Raw genomic sequence first — 22050 nt, forward strand, 5'->3', positions numbered from 1 at the left:
TCTGATGCCCGATGGAGCTACCTGGTTTAGCTATAGGGGAGAAAGACCATGGATTCCCTCCTTAGTCGTCACCTACCCAGTCGGTCTTTAGACAGACTCCCTCTCGTCTCTATGGTTGTCTCTTCCCTTATCCTCACTTTCTCACCTCACCTACCCCCCACTTCTTTTCTCTCTCCTTTCTCTCCTCTCCTAACGTATTGCTGACTGTTCGTTGTAAGGTATAATTGTTGATCTTTTTCTGTTTTACTGTTAAACCACATTGTTGCACTTTCTTTTGTCCCTCCTGCTGTCTACTCCCGCATCCTCCCTCTTTTTATGTCTCTCCTTCTCCTTTCTCTCAGTGTATTGAGACTGAACCTTTTTTTGTCTGATGCTTGATGGAGCTACCTGGTTTAGCTATAGGTGCGATGGGCCGTGGATTCTCTCCTTGGTCTTCACCTTACCCTGTTGGTCCTTAGACAGATCTCTTTTCGTCTCTCCATATTGTCTCTTCCCCTATCCTCCCTTTCTCACCTCACCTCCCCCTCCAATACCTCTTTTTCTCCTTTCTCCCCTCTCCTAATTGTATTGCCTATTCTTTTTTGGGGTTTTATTGTGTAATTGTTGAACTTTTTCTATTACATTGTTGATCTCTCTGAACCCTGAGGTGCTAAAATATTTCCGGCCGATTTCACTATTGCCAGCACCGGCAAAAATTCTGGAAGCTCACTTAAATCGGCATCTGACAGCATTTCTGGAAAAGGAGAACTGCCTGGATTCATCTCAGCATGGATTCCGTGCGTCCCTTAGTACGGAGACTGCCCTCACAGTGGTAGTAAATAATATCAGATCTGAGGTGGACAAGGGCCAGACCACCTTGTTGGTCTTGCTGGATCTAACAGCAGCCTTCGATACCCTGTCCCCCTCTATCTTGGTGGATAGATTGAGGGGGATAGGGGTAGTGGCAGCGCCCTGAACCTTCTGTCCTCTTTTCTGCACCAGAGACAGCAAAAAGTGAAATTGGGCAATTTTATGTCCCCCACTATGGCGGTGCAATGTTGAGTCCCACAGGGCTCGGCACTTAGCCCGTTTCTGTTTAATGTATATGTGACCCCCTTGCCAAAATAATAAGAGAATTTGGTTATCAGGTGTTATCTTACGCTTTTGACACGCAGATTATTGTCTCGACAAACCAGTCAGGGCAAGACTGTGCTGCAAAATTTAAGACCTGGATGGAATTGGTATCATCATGGATGATAAGGAATTTTCTTAAGCTCAATGGTGAGAAAACAGAGGTGCTGGTAATTGGTAGGAATCAAGATCTGTGGAATGAGGAGTGGTGGCCCGCCGCTCTGGGTGAATGCCCTCGCCCGGCCAAATTCGTTAACAATTTAGGCGTTATTATAGATCCCACCCTGTCATTTGACCGACAGGTCAATAGAACGGTTGGCACCTGCTGTACCATCATTCGAACCTTGAAGAAGATAGCTCCTTTCTGATCTCCTGAGGCGCGCAAACAATCTATGGTCGCCCTGGTTTTATTCAGGATCGACTATTGCAACGCTCTCTACTGCGGGATAAATCAGGAGGAGATCCAAAAAATACAGGTAATTCAAAATGCCGCTGCTAGATTAGTTTTAAATCTGCCGAGGCGATCATCAGCGACGGCGGCAAGAAGGGAACTGCACTGGCTGCCCATTCAGGCGAGAATCTCATTTAAGATCCTTTGTTTCGCCCACAGTGTGTTCTTCGGATCAGGGCCAGAAGGGGTCAAATCCTTACTGAAATCCTATACTCCCAGCAGATCCCTTCGATCTGCCTCGAAAAACCTACTTATAGTTCCGAGGGTTAATAAGGCGAGATGGGGCGGTAGAGCTTTTTCTCTGCTCGCTCCAAAACTATGGAACTCGCTCCCGCCCGAAATTGCTAGACTGCCGTCCTTGTCAATCTTTCGTAAACTGATAAAAACGTGGCTGTTCATCTTAACCCTATAAATATACCCTGTACCCCAAAACCCAAACCTATCCCTAAACCCTAAAAATACCCCTGTACCCAAAACCCAAACCTAGCCCTGAACCCTAAAAATACCACTGTACCCCAAAACCCAAACCTACCCCTGAACCCTAAAATACCCCTGTACCCCAAAACCCAAACCTAGCCCTGAACCCTCAAAATACCCCTGTACCCCAAAACCCAAACCTACCCCTGAACCCTAAAAATACCCCTGTACCCCAAAACACAAACCTAGCCCTGAACCCTAAAAATAACTCTGTACCACAAAACCCAAACCTACCCCTGAACCCTAAAATACCCCTGCACCCCAAAACCCAAACCAAGCCCTGAACCCTAAAAATACCCCTGTATCCCAAAACCCAAACCTAGCCCTGAACCCTTAAAATACCCCTGTACCCCAAAACCCAAACCTACCCCTGAACCCTAAAAATACCCCTATACCCAAACCTAGCCCTGAACCCTAAAATAAACCCTGTACCCCAAAACCCATACCTATCCCTAAACCCTAAAACTACCCCTGTACCCCATAACCCAAAACTATATCTGAACCCTTAAAATACCCAAACACCCTAAAACATACACCTCAGTACCCCAAAACATATACCCCTATACCCATACTTCCCTCATCCAAACATAAAATAAAAAAAACATGCTTTTACCATTCATGCATTTACAACGAATTTCGTTGTAAATGTATGCATGGTAAAAGCATATAAAATGTAATGCCATGCGTTATAATGGCATTGCGGAGTCATAGTACTTTCGTAATGAAAGTATGCAGAGTGATGGTATGCGGAAAGAAAGTTGCGGAATAATGGGTGTTTACCCTCCCCCAGTAAGTACATTGGTGGCACGGTGGCCCACATCTCCAGCAACATACTCATATTTTTTCACCACCCATTTGAAAAATGCACAGGTCTCTCTCATTGATGCCAAGCACCGACATACACTTTTAGACACACCTCCCACCACAAGTTCTAGAATTGCGAACTTTAGAGATGGGGAGCTACGTTCGAATCTCGGCATCAGCTCAACATCCTGTGATTTCAGGCAAATCGCTTTGTCTCCCCTTGCCTACCACAAATGAATGTGTTCTTCAGTAATGTAAATTGTGCTCATGCCATGTTGTCGAGTTCGCGCTATATAATATTGCAAGGAAAAATAAAGTAGTGAAACTCGAGTTCACACACTACTGAACGCGCACTCTTAAGTGCATCAGCAGTGCACTGTGAATCGGAGCGTTTCACAGGCCTGTCACAGATAAGAAATGCTCTCAAAACGAAATCCTACGAAACAATATACTACTGGCCGGCAGCAATTCATGCCCGGACAACGTCGGGACGGGCTGCTAGTTCTCATATAAAGCGCTCTGATATCTCCAGGTCTAGCCAGCGCTATATAAAACTCTTTAAATAAATAAAATAAATAAACCTGTGACACCGGTTCAAGTCCTCCGCCGCTTCCTGAAATGAGTCTTCACTGCTCTGCCGTTTTGCACTTGCCAGATGCCCTGTTGCACTTTCCAGCTGTTCTGCGTGAGCAATTTCGTTATCCTGCTAGAGTGCAATAGTGTTTAAGGCCCAGGGACACTAGGGATAAACAACAGTGCTCTCCCAAAGCCCTGCTATCGAGCACCCGCAGTTACATTGACCTGTCACGAGAGCAGGCCTGGGAGACAATAGGGCTGGTGTGGCAGGATTTTGGGACCAATAGCTTGGTGGTGCTGCCGCTGATGAGCAGAGAACAAAGTGATGCAGGGTATGCTGCTGACAGGTAAGCAGAGGGCTGGGTGGGGCAGTCGCTGGCGGTAGAGGGCTGGGTGGTAAAGTTGCAGGGTTGCTGAGGTCTGTGTGGTGGAGTCAGGGTTTGGAGAGTATGTGCGGTGCAGTCGCAGAGTTGCTGGGTGGATCAGTTGCGGCCTTGCTCGGTGGGTCAGTCGCAGCCTTGCTGGGTGGGTCAGTCGCAGCCTTGCTGGGTGGGTCAGTCGCAGCCTTGCTGGGTGGGTCAGTCGCAGCCTTGCCGGGTGGGTCAGTCGCAGCCTTGCCGGGTGGGTCAGTCGCAGCCTTGCCGGGTGGGTCAGTCGCAGCCTTGCCGGGTGGGTCAGTCGCAGCCTTGCCGGGTGGGTCAGTCGCAGGCTTGCCGGGTGGGTCAGTCGCAGGCTTGCCGGGTGGGTCAGTCGCAGGCTTACCGGCATGGGTCAGCCGCAGCCGTGCTGGGTGGGTCAGCCGCAGCCGTGCTGGGTGGGTCAGCCGCAGCCTTGCTGGGTGGGTCAGCCGCAGCCTTGCTGGGTGGGTCAGCCGCAGCCTTGCTGGGTGGGTCAGCCGCAGCGTTGCTGGGTGGGTCAGTCGCAGAGTTGCTGGGTGGGTCAGTCGCAGAGTTGCTGGGTTGTGTCTTCTCTGATTTAGATTCTATTCACCCAGACGCGCTTCCTTGGGGGCTCCCAGCCCATCTTGTTATGTATCTCCTTATCGACAATTGGGTCCAGTAAGTAGCTGGATCATCACGTACCAGTCACATGGTCACCGGCTAGTTCCACCACGTAATTGATCTGGATCACGTCTATTTATCTCTCCCGGCACCTAGTACCCCACTAGGCTCCACCCTAACTGTTACATAGGGTTAGCCGACATGCTCTACCCTAGCCGCGCAACTTTGGCTAGCAGTTCCTCTAGCGCTTTACGTTTTCTACTTAGATAATGGCCATACTGCTTTTGCACTCTCTTTGCAATTACTTTGTGCAATTCAATTCTTAACTGTCTCTGATATATTTCTTGCTATCTTCTGGTCACTTTTCTCATTGTAGCCAACCATTTAGTGCCCGGAAACACTGAAGGCGGGGATTGTATTATGTTCTCTCCAAAATAATATACAATTCTTCTGGACATTTGTTCAATCTTTTCTCCTTACTTTATTTATATCTGGTGCTCACACACCAGTCCTTATGAAGATCTCGAACTGTTGAGAACGAAACGCCGTTGACCTAGGACAACTAAAACTCCTTGTTCATTATAAATTATTTAAAAGGAGTTTTGCTTATGTTGTCAATGTGATGAATGGTCGCAGAGTAGTTGCTGGGCACTCTGCGGTCCCAGAGTTGCTGGGCGCTCTGCGGTCCCAGAGTTGTTGCTGGGCGCTCTGCGGTCCCAGATTTGTTGCTGGGCGCTCTGCGGTCCCAGAGTTGTTGCTGGGCGCTCTGCGGTCCCAGAGTTGTTGCTGGGCGCTCTGCGGTTCCAGAGTTGTTGCTGGGCGCTCTGCGGTTCCAGAGTTGTTGCTGGGCGCTCTGCGGTCCCAGAGTTGTTGCTGGGCGCTCTGCGGTCCCAGAGTTGTTGCTGGGCGCTCTGCGGTCCCAGAGTTGTTGCTGGGCGCTCTGCGGTCCCAGAGTTGTTGCTGGGCCCCCTGCGGTCCCAGAGTTGTTGCTGGGCCCCCTGCGGTCCCAGAGTTGTTGCTGGGCCCCCTGCGGTCCCAGAGTTGTTGCTGGGCCCCCTGCGGTCCCAGAGTTGTTGCTGGGCCCCCTGCGGTCCCAGAGTTGTTGCTGGGCTGTTGCTGGGCCCCCTGCGGTCCCAGAGTTGTTGCTGGGCCCCCTGCGGTCCCAGAGTTTTTGCTGGGCCCCCTGCGGTCCCAGAGTTTTTGCTGGGCCCCCTGCGGTCCCAGAGTTGTTGCTGGGCCCCCTGCGGTCCCAGAGTTGTTGTTGGGCCCCCTGCGGTCCCAGAGTTGTTGTTGGGCCCCCTGCGGTCCCAGAGTTGTTGTTGGGCCCCCTGCGGTCCCAGAGTTGTTGCTGGGCGCTCTGCGGTCCCAGAGTTGCTGGGTGGTGCTGCACAGGGCTGGGTGAGGCTGATGCCACTGATCTGCAAACAGGGTATGACATCTGTAAATGAACAGATGTAATGTGTGGTAGTCGCAGGTTAGTAAACAGACAAATGGTCCATTCAAGGTTTAGCGGTCCGGATGAGGTGAATGTTGGTAAGCACAGGGCAGATTGGGGCAGGAGAGAGACTGGTGAGCATGTGGCAGTTTGGGAAGAGGGCAAGAGGATCAGACCAGGAGAGGGGCTGGTGGGGATAGAGAATAGGATGGTGCAGACGTTGGTTACAAAACTGAAAAATGTTATGCGAGTCAAATATGGGGAGTTTAGCTCACGTTGAGCGTTGTGCCTGTATTCGCTGTGTGATAAATGAGATGGTCAGTGAGGAGCAGATTTTTACTTTGAAGCAACATTAAACTGGTATCTTACTTCGAGACAGAAGTGTGCCATCTTGCTCTGAATTAGTTTAGGTGCAATAGATTATTACCCGGTATAACATAACATTTTAGTGTGATTAATATAATAAGGTATGCCATTTCACTTTGAGGATATACTTGGGCAGTAGATCACAAGAAAGTACAGAGTGTATTTATGTCTATTTGAGTGTTCATGCTGGTGCCATACTTCTTGCTAGACAAGTTCTGGTATTCCAGTTTGAATGTATCACCTACCCAGCAACCTGCACCTGTGCCAAGGAAGCAGAGGAGAATCTTGGCTGTCCAGTACTCCATGCCAGGGACACTAAGTTTGTTTAACCTAGCCTGCATTGTGTGGCTGTAGTGCAGATACTAATGGATTCTAGACTAGCCATTGTCCTGTGCCTGCAGAAGTGAATCTAAGGGAGACTTGGCTACACGGCGGACCGTGCTCATGCCAAGGAATCCAAGGGAAATGCAAAATATCCTGCATTGTGCGCTCATGGCACTGAAACTAGAGAAATCTTGGCTAGCCAGTATCCTGTGTTCTCACTAAGTAAACTAAAGAAATCTTGGCGCTCCAGCATCCTGTGTCAAGGAACGTAAGGGAGTTTTAGCTAGCATGCATCATGTGCCTGTGGCATGGACAGTGTGGGACTCTTGACTAGCCACTATTGTGTGCCTCTGCTAAGAAATCTAATGGACTCTTGGCTAGCCAGCAGTTTGTGCCTCTTCCTTGGAACATAATGTAATTTGGCTCCCCTGCATCCTTTGCCACTCAATCCTGAAGTTTTTTATATCTGGCATCCTGAGCCAAGGATAAGAAGGGAGTCTTGATTAAGCAGTTTACTGTGCCTGAGCCAAGGATTAGAAGGTAGTCTTGCCTAGGCAGCCTTGCCATCTTACTGTGCCTGAGCCAATGATTAGAAGGGAGTCTTGGTTAGGCAGCATACTTTGCCTGTGCCAAGGATTAGAAGGGAGTCTTGCCTAGGCAGCATACTGTGCCTGTGCTAAGGACTAGAAGGGTGTCTTGCTTAGCCAGCATACTGTGCCAAGGATTAGAAGGAAGTCTTGGTTAGGCAGCATATGGTGCCTGTGCCAAGGATTAGAAGGGTGTCTTGCCTAGGCAGCATACTGTGCCTGTGCTAAGGATTAGAAGGGTGTCTTGCTTAGCCAGCATACTGTGCCAAGGATTAGAAGGAAGTCTTGGTTAGGCAACATACAGTGCCTGTGCCAAGGATTAGAAGGGAGCCTCGCCTAGGCAGCATACGGTGCCTGTGCCAAGGATTAGCTGGGAGCCTTGCCTAGGCAGCATACTGTGCCTGTGCCAAGGATTAGAAGGGCTTCTTGTCTAGGCAGCATACCGTGCCTGTGCCAAGGATTAGAAGTGAGTCTTGGTTAGGCAGCATACCGTGCTTGTGCCGAGGTGTTGAAGGAAGTCTTGGCTAGTCAGCATACTGTCCCCATGCCAAGCTCTTGAAGGAAGTCTCGGTGCAGCAGCATACTGTGCCAAGGTGCCGAAGGAAGTCTTGGCTTGGCAACATACTGTGCCTGTGCCAAGGAGTTGAAGTTAGTCTATGCTAGGCATCACACAGTGCCTGTGCCTATGAGTTGGAGGGAGTCTTGGCTAGGCAGCATACTGTGCATGCCAAGGATTAGATGGGAGTCTTGGCTAGTCAGCATGCTGCGCCAAGAAGTTGAAGAGACTACTGGCTAAGCTGCATATTGTGCCTGAGCTAAGGAGTAGAAGGGAGTCTTGGCTAGGCAGCATACTGTTCAGCGACGATGTGAGCAGTCAAGCCCCGCAGGTTTACCCGCAGTGCTAGTACCTTGACACAGGTGTGACTACAGGATGGCACCAGGCGCCAGATATGTATGATGCCAGAATAATCAAAAATTAGGGTACAATCCATAGATGGATTATAATCTCAGGTGACAGCTTTAGGACACACACCCACTCACACAATCACACTCACACTCACACACTTACTTACTTCTAAATGCAGTGACACAACTCCAGCCCTGAAGAAGGCTCCAGATCTGTATCGACTCGTTGTGAGGGCCAAAACATGTTTGCATCCTTTCTAATCAAGGTCAATTGAGCAATTATTCTCAATAGGAGCCTCGTCCTTTTCCTGTTTTTTAACCATACCCCCAGCTTTCTACTAATAAAGGACTTATACTGGTATGCACTTTGAGGTATTTTTATTCACCACTTCTCTGGATCCCTGCACTATCCAGTTCCAAATGTATCTAAGAATTCCCAGGGACTTCTCCTGGTTGAGTCCGCCAGGGTGGTATTTCTTACATCCTACCCTAATGTGGAGAACAGGTGGTTTCACTCTTGACATTGCTCACTGCTTCATACAATTGAGTATGATCTAGAAACAAACCTAATTGGATACTTTCTTCTTTCTTTATACCTCTTTTCTACAGTTGAAAGTATACCCGTGATATAGGCATTCATATTACTGCACCCTAAAAGGTATTTCAAGAAAATAAACTCAGTGATGTTTAATATATTTTGGGGCAAGCAAGCCCTGAATGCTTTAAAGGAGCAGTATGCTTGGTTTTGGAAGGGCCAGTGCAATTTAAAGCTGTATTTGACAAAGTGCTTCACTTCACATTTGACATGCTGTTCTTTTGTTTCTCGCAGGGCGTTGTTGGACCAGGTCGATCACTGGCAAAGTTTCTTGGCGCTTGTGAATATGATCATGTTCTGCACTGGCATCCCTGGGCACTATCCTGTCAACGAAACCACCAGCTCTCTGACTCTCACCTTCTGGTACACCTTACAGGTGAGTACAGAAATGGAGCTTGTTAAACTTACTGTCTACCAGACTCTACTGCAACTACCTTCTAACCGTGTGCAGCTTGTACTTGTAACAGATAAGCTCCCACCACCAAGCTCCTTAGGCCTGTCACTGCTCGGCCATTGCCACCCAACGTGCAGTACATGCTGTTGCCCAGGCCTCACTCCATTTACCTAGAGCCAGGCATGGTTGTGCCAGTGCCACCAAAGGTGATTAGTTTAATCTTCATGAGCACGTGGACACTGGACATGTAGATCATGCTTCGATAACACCCTGACGCCTTACGCCTGACATATTGTATATGCCTCGCATAACACAAGATGTATAGTGTACTCTTCACTAACACCAAACGTATAATGTACACTTCATTAATACCAGACGTATAGCGTACGCTTGACCAATACCAGACGTATAGCGTACGCTTGACCAATACCAGACGTATAGCTTACGCTTGACCAATACCAGACGTATAGCGTACGCTTGACCAACACCAGACGGATAGCGTATCCTTCACCAACACCAGACATATAGCGTACGCTTCACCAACACCATACCTATATCATATGCTTGACTAACACCGTACGTATAGCGTATGCTTGACTAACACCAGACGTATAGTGTACGGTTGACTACACTAATTCTAAGAGTGTCATTTATGCTTTAGTGACACCTTGACACATTACATATAGTTTATACCTTCCTAACACCAGACATATATTTTATGCTTCACTAACACCATGCATATACTTTATGCTTCACTAACAACAGGCATATGGTTTATGATTCACTAACACCAGTCGCATAGTTTATGCATCACTAACACCAGACATACGTTATGCTTCACTAACCCCAGTCGTATAGTTTATAACCGTGGGCGATGAACTCTGCTCCGCTAGCAGAGATTGCAGAGATTTGTTAACTATGCATTACATTGAAAACACAGAATTCATACAAAAACTCCACCTGCGCCACGTAACGGAGTTAGCTAATGCACCCACAACTCTTTGATAAAACAACTTTACCGTTACATGCTAAAAAGCATATAACCAATTCACAAAAATGAACTTTGAAAAATATCAGGCATTGAGAGAGGTGATGATTTTGGGGTTCCCCCTAACCTAGGGGGAGGACCAAGCAGATGCCTTGAACACAAAGAGCATATCATGCTGAAAGATTCGGTGGTGGTCCCATCCTCCTAGGGCCACTCCAAGCAAAGGTATGGACAAAAATACAATGCCAACCAAAGGCCCTGCAAAGCATTATGAGGCAAGATTCTAGAGTGCAGGGCTTTATAGAACTTCTAAGGATAGCCCTGTCTGTGCCTAAGTCCCCACCCTGCAGCTACACCTCCATTTGTCCAGGGGCAATCCATTCTTCATCTTCTTACATGCTGATTCAGGGCATCAAAAATAGATCCCACTGATCCAACAAAAGTACTCAACTTGCACAGTCTCACTGCCATATTTGTGTTGTTGGGGAATGAATGTCTGCTGCTTGCTGAACAGTTGTGTTCCTCTGTCCTGAGTGCCTCACTGTGAGTGTCTGGTATCCTGGTTTTGTTGTAACCCAGCACTGCACCAAGCAAATAAGGTCCTGAACCAGCCCTGGACCTGGAGGACCTGTTTCAACCATATTTATTCACTCAGGGCTGGGGTGCCTGCCCTCATTTGTTTCACCTGTGGTTATTCACTCAGGGCTGGGGTACGTGCCCTCATTTGTTTCACCTGTGGTTATTCACTCAGGGCTGGGGTGCCTGCCCTCATTTGTTTCACCTGTGGTTATTCACTCAAGGCTGGGGTATGTGCCCTCATTTGTTTCACCTGTAGTTATTCACTCAGTGCATGGGTACATGCCCTCACTTGTTTCACACTCATTTATTATTTCTGGGGTGCGTGCCCTCCCCCGTTTCAACCGTATTTATTGACTCTGGGCTGGGGTGTGTACCCTCACTTGTTTCCCCTGTAGTTATTCACTCAGGGCAGGGGTGTGTACCCTCACTTGTTTCACCTGTAGTTAATCACTCAGTGCAGGGGTATATGCCCTCTCTTGTTTCACACACATTTATTCACTTGGGGCAGGGATGCATGCCCTCACTTGTTTCACCTGTGGTTATTCACTCAGGGCTGGGGTACGTGCCCTCACTTGTTTCACCTGTGGTTATTCACTCAGGGCAGGGGAGCATGGCCTCTTTTGGTTCATCTGTAGTTATTCAGTCAGGTCAGGGGAGCATGCCCTCACTTGTTTTACCGGTACTTATTCACTCAGGGCTGGGGTGCGTGCCCTCACTTGTTTTACCTTTAGTTATTCACTCGGTACAGGGGGGCGTGCCCTCACTTGTTTTACCTTTAGTTATTCACTCAGTGAAGGGATGCATGCCCTCACTTGTTTCACCTGTAGTTATTCACTCTGTGCAGGGATGCATGCCCTCACTTGTTTTACCTTTAGTTATTCATTGAGTGCAGGGGTGCGTACCCTCACTTGTTTCACCTTTGGTTAGTCACTTGGCAGGGATGCATGCCCTCACTTGTTTTACCTTTAGTTATTCACTCTGTGCAGGGGTGCATGCCCTCACTTGTTTCACCTGTAGTTATTCACTTGGTGCAGGGATGCATGCCCTCACTTGTTTCACCTGTAGTTATTCACTCTGTGCAGGGATGCATGCCCTCACTTGTTTCACCTGTAGTTATTCACTTGGTGCAGGGATGCATGCCCTCACTTGTTTTACCTTTAGTTATTCATTGAGTGCAGGGGTGCGTACCCTCACTTGTTTCACCTTTGGTTAGTCACTTGGCAGGGATGCATGCCCTCACTTGTTTTACCTTTAGTTATTCACTCTGTGCAGGGGTGCATGCCCTCACTTGTTTCACCTGTAGTTATTCACTTGGTGCAGGGATGCATGCCCTCACTTGTTTCACCTGTAGTTATTCACTCTGTGCAGGGATGCATGCCCTCACTTGTTTCACCTGTAGTTATTCACTTGGTGCAGGGATGCATGCCCTCACTTGTTTCACCTGTAGTTATTCACTTAGTGCAGGGATGCATGCCCTCACTTGTTTTACCTTTAGTTATTCACTCGGTGCAGGGGTGCGTATCCTCACTTGTTTCACCTGTGGTTATTCACTCGGTGCAGGGTTGCGTGCCGTCACTTGTTATTCACTTAGTGCAGGGATGCATGCCCTCACTTGTTTCACCTTTAGTTATTCACTCAGCGCAGGGGTAAATGCCCTCATTTGTTTCACATGTAGTTATTCACTTGGTGCAGGGGAGCATGGCCTCACTTGTTTTACCTTTAGTTATTCACTCAGTGCAGGGATGCGTGCCCTCACTTGTTTTACCTTTAGTTATTCACTCGGTACAGGGGCGCGTGCCCTCACTTGTTTCACCTTTAGTTATTCACTCAGTGCATGGATACATGCCCTCACTTATTTCACCTTTAGTTATTCACTCAGTGCAGGGGTGCGTATCCTCACTTGTTTCACCTGTGGTTACTCACTCAGTGCAGGGGTAAATGCCCTCATTTGTTTCACCTTTAGTTATTCACTCGGTGCAGGGATACATGCCCTCACTTATTTCACCTTTAGTTATTCACTCAGGGCAGGGGTAAATGCCCTCATTTGTTTCACATGTAGATATTCACTCAGGGCAGGGGTAAATGCCCTCACTTGTTTCACTTTTAGTTATTCACTCTGTGCAGGGGTGCGTGCTCTCACTTGTTTCATCGTTATTATTCACTTGGTGCAGGGATGCATGCCCTCACTTGTTTCACCGTTAGTTTTTCACTCTGTGCAGGGGTGCGTATCCTCACCTGTTTCACATGTAGTTATTCACTCGGTGCAAGGGTGCGTGCCCTCACTTGTTTCATCTTTAGTTATTCACTCGGTGCAGGGGTGCGTGCCGTCACTTGTTATTCACTTAGTGCAGGGATGCATGCCCTCACTTGTTTCACATTTAGTTATTCACTCCGTGCAGGGATGCATGCCCTCACTTGTTTCACCGTTACTTTTTCACTCTGTGCAGGGGTGCGTAACCTCACCTGTTTCACATGTAGTTATTCACTCGGGGCACGGATACATGCCCTCACTTGTTTCACCTGTAGTTATTCACTTGGTGCAGGGGTGCGTCCCTCACTTCTTTCACCTTTACACCTTTAGTTATTCTCTCAGGGCAGGGATGCATGCCCTCACTTGTTTCACCTGTAGTTATTCACTCGGTGCAGGCATGCGTGCCCTCACTTGTTTGACCTGTAGTTATTCACTTAGTGCAGGGATGCATGCCCTCACTTGTTTGACCTGTAGTTATTCACTCGGTGCAGGGATGCGTGCCCCCACTTGTTTCACCTGTAGTTATTCACTTAGTGCAGGGATGCATGCCCTCACTTGTTTGACCTATAGTTATTCACTCGGTGCAGGGATGTATGCTCTCACTTGTTTGACCTGTAGTTATTCACTTAGTGCAGGGATGCATGCCCTCACTTGTTTGACCTGTAGTTATTCTCTCAGGGCAGGGATGCATGCCCTCACTTGTTTCACCTGTAGTTATTCACTCGGTGCAGGGATGCGTGCCCTCACTTGTTTGACCTGTAGTTATTCACTCGGTGCAGGGATGCGTGCCCCCACTTGTTTGACCTGTAGTTATTCACTCGGTGCAGGCATGCATGCCCTCACTTGTTTGACCTGTAGTTATTCACTTAGTGCAGGGATGCTGCCCTCACTTGTTTCACCTTTAGTTATTCACTCGGTGCAGGGGTGCGTGCCCTCACTTGTTTCAGCTGCAGTTATTCACTTGACAGGGATGCGTACCCTCACTTGTTTCACCTGTAGTTATTCACTCGGTGGAGGGATGCATGCCCTCACTTGTTTCACCTTTAGTTATTCACTCGGTGCAGGGGTGCGTGCCCTCACTTGTTTCAGCTGCAGTTATTCACTTGACAGGGATGCGTACCCTCACTTGTTTCACCTGTAGTTATTCACTCGGTGGAGGGATGCATGCCCTCACTTGTTTGACCTGTAGTTATTCACTCGGTGCAGGCATGCGTGCCCTCACTTGTTTGACCTGTAGTTATTCACTTAGTGCAGGGATGCTGCCCTCACTTGTTTCACCTTTAGTTATTCACTCGGTGCAGGGGTGCGTGCCCTCACTTGCTTCAGCTTCAGTTATTCACTTGACAGGGATGCGTACCCTCACTTGTTTGACCTGTAGTTATTCACTCGGTGCAGGCATGCGTGCCCTCACTTGTTTTGTTGGACCCGGCCTCATGGCGTGGTCCTACCTCTCCAGCGCGGCGGGCCCCAGACGACATCAGCCCTCCACTCAGCCTCCGGCAGCCCCTCCAGCCCGACCATGCACGACCAACATTGCCGGTCCGGTTACCATCCCGGATCAACACTACCGGCCGAGCTCCATCCCAGGCCCATCACGCCCGAACACGAGGCCGTCCCCGACGCCATCTTGGAACCTCCACATCCGGGGCACGTGGCCTCTGCCCTAGCCCCGGCTCCAGCGAAGCCCCGACATCGAGGCGCCAGGATCCACCCAGGCGGTCGAGTGGCCACTCGACGGATCCCGGAGGAAAGGGGAGTTTCGATGGTCCCCAGCCGTCCCCGGACGCCTGGTATCGATCGCCTCCGGCCTCCCTGGGCGCTGGCTCCACCCCCCTGCTGGGTGTCTGGACACCATCATCCCAGCCCCTCCGGCCCCCAGGCGCGAGGGTCCGGACATCAAAGGACTCCAGCCCTATATCTGGGCCAGCCCCGGAGCAGGACCCCAGTTGTATCCTGGACTGGAAGCCCTGCTGACGCTGTCACGGCCGACACCAGACGAACTCATCCTTCCTGTAAGCCGAAGCCACCTTGAGAGCCTGCTGGCGCTGCCGCGGCCTACCTCGCTGAGACCATCTTGAGAGCCTGCTGGCGCTGCCGCGGCCTACCTCGCTGAGACCATCTTGAGAGCCTGCTGGAGCTGCCGCGGCCTACCTCGCTGAGACCATCTTGAGAGCCTGCTGGCGCTACCACGGCCTACCTCGCTGAGACCATCTTGAGAGCCTGCTGGCGCTGCCGCGGCCTACCATGCTGAGACCATCTTGAGAGCCTGCTGGCGCTGCCGCGGCCTACCTCGCTGAAACCATCTTGAGAGCCGCTGGCGCTGCCGCAGCCCGACCCCTCGGAACCCCCAGCTCGAGGATTGAGAGCTGTGCGTAGGGTATCCCTTCTTCCACCCAGGTTGAGACTGTCCCGCTACCTTACCCCCCTTTACGAGACTATACGGATCCCTCGATCTGCCTGTATATACTGTCAAGAACCAGCAACCTTTATTATCTATAAAAGCTTAAGAATTTGACCTCCTGTGTGGTGTCCGTGTGTAGTGTTGTGATTACTCTGCTGTACGATCCTAGGAGAGGACTCTCACCCAGGAGGCCTCTCGGTAACGCTCGGCTACTTCTCGAAGGAGGGGTGGACCTAGGGGTGGTCGGCCAGACATCTTCTACCTCCCCCGGGGTCGCCTTTCTAACATTGGTGGCAAGCGCCGGGATCCGAGCCCACGCAGATCGTACAGAGAGGGATTCACTCACTACCAAGAAAAACCCACTACGACCATGAGCACAGAATTCCAGAAAGAGAAAATGGAAGACTACAGTCACAAGGAGCTAAAGCAATTCTGCAAAGACCTAGGCATCGCTACCACTGGCTTAAGCACCAAAGAAGACTTTAAATCGGCCCTGCAGGCCTGGGTGGACGCCGGCGACGCGCCACCCCCGAGTGAAGATAACCCGGGCCCGAACGGAGGCCCGGAGGCTGAGACGAACCCAGCGGGAGGGAGACCCGCAAACCCAGACACGGGCCTTTCCCACGAAGATGCCCGAGAACGAGAGAGGAACCGGCTCCACGAGTTGGAGCTCGCTTGACTCAGACAAGAAGGAGAGATCCAGCTGGCAGAAAGGAAGTTAGCCCTCAAGCAGCTACGGCTAGAAGGAGACCGAGAAGAAAGGCGGAGACAAAGAGACCTCGAGGAGAAAAAACTCATGCTCGAGCACGAACGCGGCCTCAAAGAGCTGGAAATTAAGGCCAAGACAAACGAGACCGGCACCTCCGGAGGCAAGACCTCACCCCCCCCCGGTGGACACGAAGGTGCACATACCCAAGGATGTCGTCAAAGAGTACTATAAGAACGACGACATCCAGCAGTGGTTCAAAGCCTATGAGGTCGCCATGACCGCCCATCGAGTACCCCTCAAGGACTGGGGCGCCGGCCTGTGGGGGAAGTTTATCAACGAAGGGAGAGACGCCCTGCTGGAGCTCCCTGATACCGAGATGACCTCGTACGAGCACATGAAGACCGCCCTCCTCACTCGCTACGGACTCACCCCCGAGATGTACCGGCAGCGATTCCGAGACTGCAAAAAAATCCCCGGTACCACGTGGGTGGAGTACGTAAACATTTACAGCAGAGCCTTCGAGGGGTGGATCAGAGGCTGTCAGGCCACCACCTACCAGCAAGTGGTCGACCTCATTCTATGGGAACATCTGGCCAATAACTGCTTCATTGAATTCCGGCAGCACCTCCTTGACAGCAAACTGACTGAGCCACGAAAGCTCGCTGTCGAGGCGGATAGATGGGTGAGCACCCGAGTTCCCCGGAGTCCGATGGGAGACTACGGCCGGGGATCCCCGGGGAACCACCGACCCCGAGGCGGCGGAGGAGGCCAGAGCCGGGGACGGGACGCCCTCCAGGGGTCCTCCCCTACCTCCACGTCGCCATCCCTGGGCCGAAGAGGGGCCCCCCCAGCCAGACCCGGGCCCCGCCCGAATGTTATGTGCCACAGATGCAAGCGACAGGGTCATTACGCGAATGACCCTCTCTGCCCAATTAACCAGCGACCCGGCACCACCGGTCCCCCAAACCGCCAGATCGCGGCCGCCGCCCTGGGTGAAGAAAGAAGCGAGGAAGAGGACGACAACCACGAGCAGGCCGAGTGGGAGCCCGCCGCTATAACCTTAGCATGCCTGGGTGCCCACGACCTGATCCCCCGAGACCCGATCCCAGGCAACACCCAGAAATACCGCCAGTGGGTCGCCATCAATGGACGCCGGGCCGAAGCCCTCCGGGACACTGGAGCCAGCGTGACGGCGGTCCGCTGCCATCTGGTGACCCCAGAACAGATCCTTCCTAACGTCCTGTGCCCAGTCCGGTCGGCGGACAACTCGGAGACTTTGTGCCAGATGGCCCGCATACCCTTCGAGTGGGGAGGAGTGTCGGGCATGCTGAAAGTGACTGTCCGAGACGATGCCCCCGTGGACTGCCTCCTTGGGAACGACCTGGAAAGTTCCCCCTGGGCCGGCGTCTAACGGAGAGAGCACCTGGGGATGCTAGGCCTTCCCGAGTGGGTCTGTGCGACCACCCGCTCCATGTCCGCCCGAGCCTCCACCCCAACGGAGGAAGCCCCGACCGAGGAGCCGGAGTGGCCCGCACCTCCGCCGCCCGCCGTCCCCGAGGACGCCGACCCCGAACCCGGCCCTCAGGGGCCCGGCCAAGAAGATCTCACCGAGCTCGGCCACCTTCCAGAACTAGCTCAATGGCACCAAGAAGGTGGCCCCACCCGCGAACAATTCCGGCAGGAACAGAAAACCTGCCCCTCCCTCGAGGGGATCCGACAGCAAGCCGCTACTCAAGCCGCTGGAGACCCCGCGGGGTCCCACTGGGTCTATTGGGACAACGACCTTCTCTACAGTGAGCAAAAGATTGCCGAACTAGGGGCCAGCCGGGTACTGGTCGTGCCCCTCCGATTCAGAGACTTCCTCCTGAACTTAGCACATGATGTGCCCCTCGCCGGGCACCTGGGGCAGGACAAGACTTACAGCCGCCTGGTGACCCATTTCTATTGGCCGAAAATGCGCAACGATGTGCATAACCACTGCAGAACCTGCCCGACCTGTCAAGCCAGCGGGAAGAGCGGGGGGAAAGTCAAAGCCCCGCTCCAGCCGTTTCCCGTGGTGACTACCCCCTTCGAGCGAGTGGGAATAGACATCGTAGGGCCCCTGGACCCTCGCACCTCGCAGGGACACCGCTTCATCCTCGTCCTGGTGGACCATGCCACCCGCTATCCCGAGGCCATCCCCCTCCGAACCATCACGGCCCCGTGGTGGGCCGAGCCCTCATGAGCATCTTCTCCCGAGTCGGCTTCCCCCGAGAAGTCGTGAGTGATCGGGGCTCCAACTTTATATCGAAGCATATGCGGTCCCTATGGCAACAGTGCGGGGTCACCTATAAGTTCACCACCCCGTATCAACCCCAAGGAAATGGACTAGTGGAACGGTTTAACAGAACACTGAAGGGGATGATCAAGGGCCTAGAGGAGCCGCTCCGACGCAAATGGGATGTCCTGCTACCCTGCCTCCTATTCGCCTACCGAGAGGTACCCCAGAAGTCCCTAGGGTTCAGCCCTTTTGAACTATTGTACGGGCACCCGGTCCGAGGCCCCGTCAGTCTGGTCAAGGAGGGCTGGGAGACAGCCGTTCGAGATGCCCCACCGGATGTCTACCGATACCTCCTGACGCTTAGCAACCAGACTCGGAAGTTCAGGGAACTTGCCGAGGCCAACCTAGAGGCCAGCCAGGAGGAAATGAAGCGCTGGTATGACCAGAACGCCTCGTCCATCGAGTTCGAGCCAGGCCAGCAGGTCTGGGTCATGTCCCCGGTTGAACCTTGTGCCCTCCAGGACAAATGGACGGGGCCCTTCAAAGTGGTGGAGCGCAAAAGCCCCGTCACCTATCTGGTGGACATGGAGTCCCCCAGGAACCCCCTCCGGGTTCTACACGCTAACCGGCTCAAGCCGCACTTTGCCCGCACTGAACTAAGTCTGCTGTTAGCGACCGATGACGGAGCTGAAGACGACTCCGAACCTCTGCCAGATCTCATGAGCACCTCCGAGAAAGACGGCTCCATCGAAGGGGTCAGGCTCTCCTCTACCCTGACCCCAGAGCAGCAACAAGACTGCCGGAAGCTGCTGGGACAATTTGCGGATCTGTTTTCCCTCACTCCGGGGGTCACCCGGTGGTGTGTCCACGATGTGGACACCGGAGACAGCCCGCCTGTAAGACACCGAGCTTTCCGAGTGCCCGATCGGGTTCGGGCCTGCATCCAATCAGAAGTGGCCAAGATGTTAGCTCTGGGGGTAGTCGAACCCTCCGACAGTCCATGGGCCAGTCCCGTTGTCCTGGTCCCTAAAACTGCCACCCCCGGAACAGCTCCGGAACTCCGGTTCTGTGTTGACTACCGGGGACTGAATGCAGTCACCAGGACCGACGCCCATCCCATCTCCAGGGCGGATGAACTGATCGATCGCCTGGGGGCCGCCAAATACCTCAGCACCTTCGATCTCACGGCTGGGTATTGGCAGATCGGCCTTACCCCTGGTGCACAAGAGCGATCGGCCTTCTCGACCCCTGATGGCCACTATCACTTCAAAGTGATGCCCTTCGGCATGAAAAACGCCCCGGCCACCTTCCAGAGACTAGTGAACCAGGTGCTGGCCGGACTAGAGGAATACAGCGCCGCCTATCTCGATGACATTGCTGTGTACAGCCTTCACTGGGATGAGCACCTGACCCACCTCTGGGAGGTCCTGACGGCCCTCCGACGGGCCGGACTCACCATCAAAGCCAGCAAGTGTCAGATAGGCCAAGGGTCCGTGACCTATCTGGGCCATCAAGTGGGGAGCGGCCAAGTAGCTCCCCTCCAACCAAAGATAGACGCCATCCGGGCCTGGGAGCCCCCGGTCACCCAGACCGCCGTCCGAGCCTTCCTGGGGCTCACTGGATATTATCGGCGATTTATAAAGGACTACGGGAGCATTGTGGGGCCCCTCACAGAACTGACCTCAAAGAAACTACCACAGAAGGTGCACTGGACCCCTGCGTGCCAAACGGCCTTTGAGACTCTAAAGACTGCCATGTGCACCGCCCCTGTGCTCCAAGCCCCCGACTACAGCCGAGAGTTTGTGGTCCAAACTCACGCCTCGGAGCACGGCATCGGGGCGGTCCTGTCACAAGTTAACCCCGAAGGGGTCGACCGGCCTGTGGCCTTCATCAGCCGGCGGCTGCTGGCAAGAGAACAACGGTGGAGCACCATCGAGAGCGAGGCCTTCGCCGTGGTGTGGGCCCTCAAGAAGCTCCGGCCCTACCTCTTCGGCACCCACTTCCGAGTCCAGACCGACCACCGGCCCCTGCGGTGGTTGATGCAGATGCGGGGGGAAAACCCGAAACTGCTGCGCTGGTCCATTTCGCTGCAGGGGATGGACTTCACTGTAGAACATCGCCCTGGCAACGACCACGCCAATGCTGACGGCCTGTCCAGATTCTTCCGCCTCGGCGAGGAGAACCCCCAAGAAGATGGGTGACTCTCCCCTGCCTTCCGCTGGGGGGGGACGCGTGTTGGACCCGGCCTCATGGCGTGGTCCTACCTCTCCAGCGCGGCGGGCCCCAGACGACATCAGTCCTCCACTCAGCCTCGGGCAGCCCCTCCAGCCCGACCATGCACGACCAACATTGCCGGTCCGGTTACCATCCCGGATCAACACTACCGGCCGAGCTCCATCCCAGGCCCATAACGCCCGAACACGAAGCCGTCCCCGACGCCATCTTGGAACCTCCACGTCCGGGGCACGTGGCCTCTGCCCTAGCCCCAGCTCCAGCGAAGCCCCGACATCGAGGCGCCAGGATCCACCCAGGCGGTCGAGTGGCCACTCGACGGATCCCGGAGGAAAGGGGAGTTTCGGTGGTCCCCAGCCGTCCCCTGACGCCTGGTATCGATCGCCTCCGGCCTCCCTGGGCGCTGGCTCCACCCCCCTGCTGGGTGTCTGGACACCATCATCCCGGCCCCCAGGCGCGAGGGTCCGGACATCAAAAGACTCCAGCCCTATATCTGGGCCAGCCCCGGAGCAGGACCCCAGTTGTATCCTGGACTGGAAGCCCTGCTGAAGCTGTCACGGCCGACACCAGACGAACTCATCCTTCCTGTAACCCGAAGCCACCTTGAGAGCCTGCTGGCGCTGCCGCGGCCTACCTCGCTGAGAACATCTTGAGAGCCTGCTGGCGCTGCCGCGGCCTACCTCGCTGAGACCATCTTGAGAGCCTGCTGGCGATGCCGCGGCCTACCTCGCTGAGACCATCTTGAGAGCCTGCTGGCGCTGCCGTGGCCTACCTCGCTGAGACCATCTTGAGAGCCTGCTGGCGCTGCCGCAGCCTACCTCGCTGAGACCATCTTGAGAGCCTGCTGGCGCTGCCGCGGCCTACCTCGCTGAAACCATCTTGAGAGCCGCTGGCGCTGCCGCGGCCCGACCCCTCGGAACCCCCCAGCTCGAGGATTGAGAGCTGTGCGTAGGGTATCCCTTCTTCCACCCAGGTTGAGACTGTCCCGCTACCTTACCCCCCTTTACGAGACTATACGGATCCCTCGATCTGCCTGTATATACTGTCAAGAACCAGCAACCTTTATTATCTATAAAAGCTTAAGAATTTGACCTCCTGTGTGGTGTCCGTGTGTAGTGTTGTGATTACTCTGCTGTACGATCCTAGGAGAGGACCCTCACCCAGGAGGCCTCTCGGTAACGCTCGGCTACTTCTCGAAGGAGGGGTGGACCTAGGGGTGGTCGGCCAGACATCTTCTACCTCCCCCGGGGTCGCCTTTCTAACATGTTTGACCTGTAGTTATTCACTTAGTGCAGGAATGCTGCCCTCACTTGTTTCACCTTTAGTTATTCACTCGGTGCAGGGGTGCGTGCCCTCACTTGTTTCAGCTTCAGTTATTCACTTGACAGGGATGCGTACCCTCACTTGTTTTACCTTTAGTTATTCACTGAGTGCAGGGGTGTGTACCATCACTTGGAAGCCACCCAGCAGCACTCGTTGTCCTAGGCCCTGAAAGAAAAGGCCTTCAACTTGCCCCTCCCCCGCTCCTGGGCGTCAGAGCTCTGGTGAATGCCATAGCCAGTCTCCTTGAACCCCTGAAGTCTGTTGGATGGTACAGCTGCGGT

General features: G+C 52.9%; 1 protein-coding gene across 1 annotated transcript in view; it reads left to right on the plus strand.

The window, feature by feature from the left end:
- IPO13 (importin 13) overlaps nucleotides 1–22050 on the plus strand; it is a 651059-nt gene that overhangs the window by 300997 nt on the left and 328012 nt on the right. The window contains exon 4 of the mRNA XM_078661811.1: nucleotides 8867–9008. Within this exon, the coding sequence (XP_078517937.1) occupies nucleotides 8867–9008 (142 nt within the window). The remainder of the gene's footprint in view (nucleotides 1–8866; nucleotides 9009–22050) is intronic.

This window comes from Lissotriton helveticus, chromosome 1_1 (genome assembly GCF_964261635.1).
Source record: "Lissotriton helveticus chromosome 1_1, aLisHel1.1, whole genome shotgun sequence".
Classification (NCBI taxonomy): domain Eukaryota; kingdom Metazoa; phylum Chordata; class Amphibia; order Caudata; family Salamandridae; genus Lissotriton; species Lissotriton helveticus.